Source organism: Rissa tridactyla, chromosome 7 (assembly GCF_028500815.1).
Source record: "Rissa tridactyla isolate bRisTri1 chromosome 7, bRisTri1.patW.cur.20221130, whole genome shotgun sequence".
Lineage (NCBI taxonomy): Eukaryota > Metazoa > Chordata > Aves > Charadriiformes > Laridae > Rissa > Rissa tridactyla.
Window position 1 is genome coordinate 10,130,893 of NC_071472.1, and position 10,229 is coordinate 10,141,121.

Below are 10,229 nucleotides of genomic sequence, written 5' to 3' on the forward strand. Positions count from 1 at the left end.
TAAGAGAATTTCAGAGTTTTGGGGGGTTTGTTTTAAACTCGAAAAATTCCCGTTTAAATGCTGCAGCCTAGAAATAACCTCGTGTCCAGCACTAAAACCGTCACCAACCTTGCAGGCGGCGGCGGATGCAGGCAACCGGCGGCGGCGAGAAAGGGGCGCCTGCCTGAGGCGAGGCAAGGCGACGCTCCGGCGGGAGCGCTAAGGGGAACATGGAGGACGGGGGCCGTGAGGAGAAGGGGGTGTCCTGCCTCCTCAGGGTGGCCGTGAGGGGAAGCCGGCGTCCAGCCGCCTCACGGGGGCGTGAGGTGAAGAAGGGGTCCCGCCTCCTCGGGACAGCCGTGAGGGGAATGGGGTGTCCCACCGCCTCACGGGGGCCGTGAGGAGAAGTGGGGGTCCCGCAGCCTCAGGGGGGCCGTAAGGGGAAGGAAGTCTCCCGCCGCCTCAGGGACACCCTGAGGAAAAGGCGGCGTCTTTCCACATCGGTGCGGTACGGCAGACGCGGAGGGGTTCCGCCACCGCCCCCGAGGCGGCCACCGGGGCGGGGCGGGAGCGACGGTGCCGCCCCCCCGTGCCTGCCCCTCGCCGCCGTGCCTGTTCGCCGCCGCAGCCGCCCGGTTATGGGCGTGAGAAGCGGTGGGCGGCGGCGGCGGCGGGTGGGTGGCGGCGCCGCGGAGGGGGCGCGGGCTGCGATGGCGGCCAGACGCTGAGGGAAGCCCGGCGTGGGCTCCCGCTCGCCGGCATCGGGGCCGGGAGGGGGGAGAGTGCTGGTGTGCGGGAGTAGTGAGGGGCTCAGCCCCGGTCCCGGGCATGGCGGAGACCCTGAGCCCCTGCACCCCACGGGGCCAGTGTCAGGCCAACATGGGTGCCAACACCTCGTCGGCCAACGTGGATGCCAACGCCTCCTCGGCTGCCTCTGCGCTGGTGGGTGGCAGCACGTGGAGGGGCCGGGAGCCCTTCTCCATCTTCACCATCCTCATCCTGACCCTGCTGGTGCTCCTGACCGTGGCCACCTTCCTCTGGAACCTGCTGGTGCTGGCGACCATCCTGCGAGTGAAGGCTTTCCACCGGGTGCCCCACAACCTCGTGGCCTCCACGGCGGTGTCGGATGTGCTGGTGGCAGCCCTGGTGATGCCGCTGAGCTTGGTGAAGGAGCTGTCGGCCGGGCGGCGGTGGCGGCTGGGCCGGGAGCTGTGCCTCGTGTGGGTCTGCTTCGATGTGCTGTGCTGCACGGCCAGCATCTGGAACGTCACCGCCATTGCCCTGGACCGCTACTGGTCCATCACCCGCCACCTGGAGTACACGCTGCTCACCCGCCGCCGTATCTCCAACGTCATGATCGCTCTCACCTGGGCGCTCTCCGCCGCCATCTCCCTCGCCCCCCTCTTCGGCTGGGGGGAGACCTACAGCCCTGAGCAGGAGCGCTGCCAGGTCAGCCAAGAGCCCTCCTACACCATCGTCTCCACCGGCGGGGCTTTCTACCTGCCCCTCTGCGTGGTGCTCTTCGTCTACTGGAAGATCTACAAGGCAGCCAAGTTCCGCATGGGGGGCCGCAGGAGGAACGCTGTGATGCCCCTGCCTGAGGCTGCTCAGGTAAGGGTGGGGGACAGGGAGAAGAGCCCCCACTGCCTCCCCCAGGCGCCTGTGCTCCTGCTTTTCCTCTGCTGCCAGCCACCACACCGGCATCGGTGGTTTTGGCATAGTGAGAAGACTGAGACGTGCGCTGGGGCTCTCGTGAGAATTTAGCTCTGTTACAGACCAGGCATGAGCAGTAATTAGCCAGTCAAAAAGTGACACTCTTGGAGAAGAGTTTAATTCTCATTCTTTTCTTAAGTGGGCTATAAAAGTAAGTGACAGGTGCATTCACTGCCAGTCTGGAGAGCCATTTAAAAATCATCTCTTTAGTCTGAATTTAAGATTCCTTGGGGTTTTTTTCTCTTTATTTTTTTACAGTGTTGCTGGGGTAAACAAAGACATAAACAGATCCCTAGGTTGTATACAGAGTATACAATTACCTGCCAGCACGGACTTTGTGTGGGATCTATCAGTGTCTGAATAGATTTTAACAAGTAAATTATACACTTTGTTTATGTGCTTGGGCTATATTGCCTTGAATACTGGAAACATACTGCTCACTGCATAGTACTGAAGCTATGCACAATGAATTGTTACTATTTTAAAATTACCAGCTGTCTTAAAAACCACATCCTCCTCCTCCTCCTTATCCCAAACGTTGCCAGTAATCCTGCAAGCCCTTGTCAGGTGGGAGGTCTCATTCATTTTGGGGATACAACTAGCTGACAGAAAAGCTGTGTCCCCGCGGAAGGGCTGGGGTCAGCCCATAGTGTCCCGTTAAGTCAGGGTCTCGCATGACAGTATTGTCAGCCGTGCTGTGTCGCCAAGCTGCTCGGTAGTGCTCTCTGTAAACTCCCTTTGCTTTCTGTCACATACCCTTACTTTCGTTCCTAACTGTGGAGGAACTGATTCTTTATAGTACATTTTTGTGATTGCATGTAGTACTTGCTGAGTTCAGTCCCTTCCCAATAACGAAAGACGAGCTGTGTGGATGTTAGAGATATCTAAAGAGACACGGAACATTTCTGTTCAATCGGGGCTAATTGTGCAGACCCTCACTCGTCTGCTAAATCCCTCTAACTTTGATTTGGAGTCATGGTGGGAAGCGTTATTATGGTCATGAATTAAAGTCTGTAAGTTGTGTCCCCTGATTCTAGCAAGAGACGACAGCACTGGCAATTATATGTGGTCAGACTTGCATATTTGGATCCTAATGTCTTGAAGATGTTTTTAATATAAATTGATTTATGAAGCTGTCTTCTATGCAAAAGCAGAAAATGTGTTAGAAAAGATGAGAATGGCTCCTCTAGTGGCATTTTTTTTTCCTATGGCCTTCATTCCCTTGTTTGCACCAAATTTCTTTCCAAGTTGTTATAAGTATGATGAATGCATTGCTTGGAGTTATGTATAATCTTTCCAAGCATGAAAGCTAACTGCATATTTGTATGCTTTATCTTTTACATACACTCTCATACAGGACTAGTTGTTTGGAATCTAAAATTCTGGGAAGCTAAATAAAGCGGAGGCATTGCTGCTTCAGTTTTAGCCCGTTGTTGGTATGTCAGTTTTAACACAAAATAGTCTGGCTCCTAATTGTCATAGTTCTGTCTGCAAAAGCCCTTGCGTGGGCACAGCTAGGCTGGCAGGTAAGTGCTTTTTTGCTGATGCACTGTCTGGAAGCTAGTTTAGGCTATACTGACAAAAGAGCTCCTGCCAGCATGAGCTGAATACCCATTTTGGAGGGGTTGCTATTATAGCTGTTAACTGCAATACCAGCAAATGCTCAAGCCAGTAGTTCTTAATCTTTCTTATATTGGCAGGGATTGACATAATAACTTCTCCTTTTATAACAGTGATTCTTGAATCTGCAATTGGTATATAGTGGCAACCTTACCCATTGTCCCAGCAGCTTCATTTGCTGACTTAAGTAAAAAGCCTTTTGTGATATGCACCCACACCTTCACTCATCACCTTTTACATCATCATGCCCAGCTGCGCGTGTGTATATTAAATGAACTTGTGTATCAAGGGAGCTGGTGGCATTCAGGATGCATTTCTTCTTAGTTTTCTTTCTAAGTTAAGAGACTGAGACTTACGAATTTTATCTGATCTCATTGCCTGAGGTGTTTGTAGTTTTAATGAGAGCTTGTTTCTTACCTTCCCTTGAAACAATAAAAATGCAGAACTGGGACCCTAAATTAGGCTGGTGCTTTTATCATTATTTGTTTGCTAATTATGAAACACTTTAAAAAGTGAATTCTACAGTCAATACTGACGTGAATGACCCTCATAAAAAACACTAGTGACATACCATCACTGACACTGACAGCTATACTCTCTCATACCTTGTTGACAGTAGGTAGTAATTCTCTTTGTAAATAGTCCAACTGAAATAAATGAGACTGCTTGAAAAACAGCAGATACTGCTGGATAGTGCCCTTTTAAATCAATGAAGTCACTTGTAGCACAGCTTTTGCCAGCAAGAACAAGGATGGCAGAATCTGATTGTCAGGCTTACTTACATGTGGCAATTGCAGGGTCAGGATTAAATTTCGATGTGAGGTGTTAGAAATCAAGTTCTGTTGATGGTTGGTTTTTTAGTTGGTTTTGACTTTTTTTCCTCCCCTCTCAAAGTACTGTGTATAATGTATGAATAATTAAGCCTGATCCAAACCTTATCAGTTTCGTGAGAGTCCTTCCCACTACTTAGTGTCAGGCTCCAGAGCCCCAGTGGTGCAGTGTTGGTTTGTGCCTTGGCCTGTTCAGCCTTTCCAACCCACGAAACCAGTCAGGTCAACATGGGAGAGAAAACAGATTCTCATTTTCTCTGCAGGAGTCACAGGCCTTCTATTTTTTATTTCTGCCTCTGACTGTGCAAGTAGAAGAGATGGGTCAGGAAACAAAGTGCAGCTGTCCAGAAGAGTGGCAGCAGATGTCAGACAAGAGAAAGACGAGGCAGGAAGCAAAGTGGAGTGCCTAGTGATTTCCTGGGAGAAATGCAGAGCTATTCCTGTCTACAGAAGAAAATCCTATGAAAGAAAGCAGGTGTTCTTCTCCCTGTCAAATGTACTGTATGTCATATTGGTGGAGCATCCAAGAAAGTGTAGACATTCCTATGTTTTGATCCTTCGTTGTGCATTTCAGTTTCTCGTGTTCTTGTTCAAAGACCAAGAAGTATGCCAAAGCTTCACCGAGGCAGCAATGATCTTTTTCGTTGCTGAATCACACTGTAATAGGCAAAACTCTGAATTTGTGATAGGAAGCCAGATTTCATTGATGTTTATCATCTTTACTGTTGTTTAAATCAGAAGTTATTGCAGACCCTGGAGGTATAGTACAAACACACACAGAGTACCTGCCATGAAGGACCAGTAATAGCAATCACTAAAGCTCTAAGGAACATCTTAAATCAAGGGATTTCATCAGAAGCTCTGTGGTGGCATGTTTTTTATAATGCCGCCAGGAGCACAGGAATTGGGAGCATACAGGTATTCAGTAGTAGCAATGTACTGGGAATAGACAAACAGCAGAAGTGGCATTGAACTGTTACTGCTGATCAACGTACGGAGGAATGAATTCTGAAACCAAACTCCTTTGTGTCTGTAGAAGAATTTGTGCTTGAGAGCTCTTTTCCTTCATTTCACTCTCTTCATGACACTCTCACTGGGAAGAGGTTGTCTCTGCACTTTGCAGAGCCTGTTGTCCTCGAAATAGCTGATTTCATGAATTTAGAACCTAATTCTGGACCTGGAGTAGCAGTCCTATCATACCATCTTTTTTCCCTACTGCTCCTGGAGCAGAGCCTGAACGGAGGGAAGGAAATCCGTGCCCAGTGCATAGTGTGCTGCTAGCCACTGAGTGAGAACAGCGTGCGACACCGTGCAGAGGTACTCACATATGAGAGATGTCCCCAGTATGAACTTGGACGTCTTCATGGACTGCTTTAATTTACAGTCTGTGACCATCTTTTCCCCCATCAGAACCTGTTCATTAGTGCTCATCAGTAGGCCCAAAATGGGGGGAAAGGTTTTATGTTGGGCTTGTCCTTTCTTCCGTGTGGTACAGGGATAACAGTCAGGTATTGTGACTTAGGTTAGAAATTGGAGTCATGCAAAGGCTCCAGGATTGGCACTGGAAGCTGCAGATTTGGTATAGTCAGAGCTGTGTTTAGTTCAGGAAGATCACAAGTGACAACGCTGGAAAGGAGCTACATTATCTTCTTGGCCTGTGCTCTTGTTCAGACAATGCCAAATTGCCGTGGATTACCCCAGTCCTGCATAAGGGGGGGATCCTGTAGCATGGTTCCCCCACCAGCACTGTGTACTGCAACAGTGTTTGCCTGCAGTGGACTAATTTACTTTCCATGTACTTTGCGTGGGTTGGCTTATAACAAACAGCCTTGACAACATAGTCTTGGGGGCTGATAGTTGTAGCAAGGATAATCTTGCACCAGCCAGGCCAGGGAGATGAGTCAGGTCTGCAGCAAATCATATAGAGAGCAATAAAATAAAAAAAATTGAAGTTATAATGAAAGGTTGGACTTTCCCATCTTTGCAAGATGCTCTGATACATATTTTCTGATATGAACAGCACTTCAGATTAAATCAATTTTTAACTTCAAAAATCTAGTGGACTTGTGCCCTGATGACTCGGGCCCCACAGCAAGGATGAGATGCTGGCAGTCCTGTAGCAGGTGTGTATGGTGACCAAGCAGGGAGGGAGCACAGAACTGCAAAGCTGATGTGTTTACAGGGTGATTGAGCACAGGAGCACTGAGCACCGGGCCTTGCTAGAAGCCCTGTGTAAAGTCTGGCTCCTTTTGTGATGGTGCAGGCCAGGAGCAGCTGGCCAGTGGATCACAGGTCTGCCAAGTGGCAGCGCTCATGCCGGGGGCTGGCACTTGGAACGGTACCCCACGCCGGGAATGCCCGAGAGGCTGGTGTCGTGGCGGGCGAGCCTGATGGAGCGCCAACTGAGTGAGGGTCATTCACAGCGTGTGCAGCTGGTCAGCTGGAAGCAATTTACAGGGTGAGCATTAGACACTGATGATCACGGAAAGCTGAGCTTTCATACAGCTCCCAAGGTTAAATGCTTGTCTGAGTCCTGTTGAAGGCACAGGCTGAAGGACCTTCCTGAGCAGGATACTACTTACTTTTCAAGAACATTTTGTGTATCCTTTTCAAAGGATTTCTTATGGAAAATTGAAGGAAAATATCTCCAGTCTGCCAGGGATATTTATACAGTTTACTTAATGAAAGGTTCCATGAGAGATCCCATTATTTTTCCTAAAGCACCAGACCGCTATTTGCGCTTTTATTATTATTATTACTGTTATTACAACATCATTCAGAAGCCCCAGGCAGAACTAGTCAAAAAATAATTGAAAAAACAGCTATGACAACAGAGAAAGTAGAAATTATGTAGATAGGAAGACAACTGCTGTCCTGTAATATACGAAAAAACACCATGATCTATTTTCACTTGCTCTTTTGTATTCAGAGGCCTGATCTAACAACCAGGAGAGTTGTGGAAACTCCTGTGATTTCAGAAGGAGCTTGACCAGGCTATAAATGCATGCTTCATTAGGGAAAATACCTGAGGACTTTTATCAAAATAATGTAAATAACTTTTTCTCACCATATGAAATTAAGTGATAAAAGAGTTGCTACTAGTAAATTCTGCAGTTCAGTCACAAGCCTTCTAAAACCTGAAGTACTGAAAAGAAAAGGCTCTGATTTGATGATGGCACACTGCAAGCTCTATCTTTTGAGTGAGAGTTGAAGGTTAAATATAGTACCAAACTATGCCCGATGCTAGTGACAAAGTCCTTTGTATGGCTCTTCCCAAGAGGCATACTTATGTAGCTATTCCTCAGGGCTAAGACGTAATCTTTCAGGGTTGCTTGTCACAAATTTGTCCTCATGTCATACATTCATCCCTTTTTGCAGAGTGTGATTAAGGATGTGCAGAGCAACTCCTTCTGCAGACAAATGGTGTGATCCTTGCTACATGAGGGGTGTCCTATTTTAATTGTCAGGACAGATGTGATTTTCATTTTCCTCCATTATTTGCCTGTGCCCATAATCTGCTGCTCTTACATTCTGCAGCCATGTCTCATGTCTGAGGGGGAAGACAAGGATATCCATCTCGAAGAGTGATTGTCTAGCCATTGCCAGTGCTTCCCTCTCCGAGTTGCTGTGCTCATATTAAATAGAGGCCCTCCATCTATTACAAAGCTTGCACAAAGGTGGCACTCGCATGTGGAATATGTAGCTAATTCAACAACAACTCATCTTTGGAGTGGTGTCAAAGTCTTGCAGTGCCTGTGATTTACCATTTAGGCAAATTTCAGAGCCTCAGGTTGCATCCTTAAACTGTTTATTTTATTGCGTTGTCTTCTTAACTGTAGCACCTAGAAGAACCTTAAACTCGCAGATACTTTAATCTTCATATTAAAATCACAAGGGAGTATCTTCTCCTGGATAGACCCTAAGCACATTAATAACTTGTGCCCAGAACCTGTTTGCCACAGTCTCGCTGCCATCTGGGGCTCTGTGCTGTACTCACTGGAGTAGCTGACGTTTTCCCCTCTCTTGTGTAACTTCTGTTGAAGCTGGAGTTTTTACTGAAGGCTGATTGAAATGGTGTTTTTCTCTGGCATCGGAGTACTTCTGGTGAGAATAACAAGTAGATCTGAGGGAAATAAAGGAGGACAGGTGACAGAAAAGAGAAAATGAGGACCAGAAAATGCTGCTTGTCCAGCAAAGCTTTTCTTCGATTACTACCAGAGAATTTTATAAGGTAATTCACAATGGTGGCACAGTGCCTGAGGGTACGTCACTTCGGGTGCATCCTTATGCTCCCATTGTCATATACTGTGTTGGCACTGTGACCAGGTTGCAGCTGGTGCGATACATGGCTCTGTCCCTCTCCAGGAGGGCGAAGTGCCTGTGATGAGATAGCCTCTGCCAAGGAAAAGCAGAAGGCACCTAAGTTCTGTCTTTCATAAGAGACTCTCCTTGATGGGTTTACTTCCCACTGAAATATTTCCAAAGTATTCAATTTTATTTCAGGCATTTATGATTTGGGGGGGGAAGTGGTGGTGGTGATGAAGTATCGGCATTTTCCAAAAAGCAGACCCATTTCTTAAAACTTTATTTTAATTGAAATTCCATTCTTTTGTTAAATATGGGTCTCATGGGAAAATATTCCTGTAGATTTAGCAGAGGTTTTTGGGGTATTCTCTGTCCCTTCTGCAGAACAAGTGGTAGTGCCAAGTTCCTGTACCCACCAGGGATGGGATTTTGAGCTCTGCATCCAGGCAGTTAGTCTGAAGAAAATAGCTTTATGTTCTAGTCAAAGACCAGGCATTTGTTGCAGGTCCCTCCCTTACACCTTAGGGAGATGACACAAAGCGTCTGCAATGGAATGAAATCAATTTACGATGCAGGCCTGAGAAAACCTAACGGTCATGTAGCAGTGTAGGGGAGTCTACTTTAGGGACAGGCAGAAGGCACGTGCCTTTGTTAGCCTTCCTCAACAACCTGATTTCCTACGAGGTATCAAGGCATCCAATAAAATAAACTGAAAAAGAATGCCCACAACACACACGGCATCATTTACTCTTTATTTAGCTTTGTTTTTCAGTCACACTCAGGAGCTTTTCCAACATAATGAGAAGTCTAGTAATTTTGGCACTCTGGGGCATTTTCTTTCTTTTAGCATGTAAGGAATGGAGTTGGGGCCTTTTGTCGTAGGTGCACAGATGTCGTGCTGTCATTTAAAAGTAATACTTCACTCAAACAAACTGTCTTGGTAAAAATCCATGTTTGCTTTTGTTTTGAGGTGAAGGAAGCTTCGCATGAACCACAGATGGTGTTTACAGCTCGTCATGCAGCTATCGCTTTCCAGACAGATGGAGAAACATGGAGAGAACAGAAAGAGAAAAAGGCAGCTCTGATGGTTGGCATCTTAATTGGAGTTTTTGTACTGTGCTGGATCCCTTTCTTCGTCACAGAATTAATAAGTCCTCTCTGTTCCTGCAACATCCCACCCATCTGGAAGAGCATCTTTCTTTGGCTTGGCTACTCCAATTCTTTCTTTAATCCTCTCATTTATACAGCATTTAACAAAAATTACAACAATGCCTTCAAGAACCTTTTTGTAAAGCAGAGATAAAAGGGGTGAAAATGATTCCTTTCTTGCAAACTACAGAGATTTCTTGAGAGACACATGCCTGCGATATGTACAGTTTTCATGCGCAAGAGCTACTTAAGAGGATTTAGGAGCAATGAAGAAGATGGAAGATGTTTGAATATAAATCTACTGACAGTTTACAGTTCCCCCTTGGAAATACATATATGCTGCTCCAGGGTTTGGCAAAGAAGCTCGAAGCAGTGAATACCTCCTGTCTGCTCTTTGAATCAACACGTGTTCAGGTCTGCAAGCAAAGCACTGGCTAATACCATGACTATCAAATCTAACCAGACTGATCTCATCTAACCAGCTACAGGTGCCATTCTGTAGCTCGCTCATCATTAGCAAAGGCACTGGTGGGAACTGCTAATGGAGCAATACTGAAATGTTTGTACGGGCAGGCTGCTGGCTTCATTTTTGAGATTTATTTGGAAAGGAGGGAATAAACATGCTGTATTCAA

General features: G+C 46.8%; 1 protein-coding gene across 1 annotated transcript; it reads left to right on the forward strand.

Annotated features, from left to right (window-relative positions):
* The first annotated feature begins 807 nt into the window (after window positions 1–807).
* On the forward strand, window positions 808–9,805 carry LOC128912880 (5-hydroxytryptamine receptor 5A-like). The gene is made up of 2 exons (XM_054209608.1): window positions 808–1,590; window positions 9,418–9,805. Exons 1-2 carry the CDS (start codon window positions 808–810, stop codon window positions 9,748–9,750), a joined length of 1,116 nt encoding a protein of 371 aa, XP_054065583.1. The 3' UTR covers window positions 9,751–9,805.
* The last annotated feature ends 424 nt before the right edge of the window (window positions 9,806–10,229 follow it).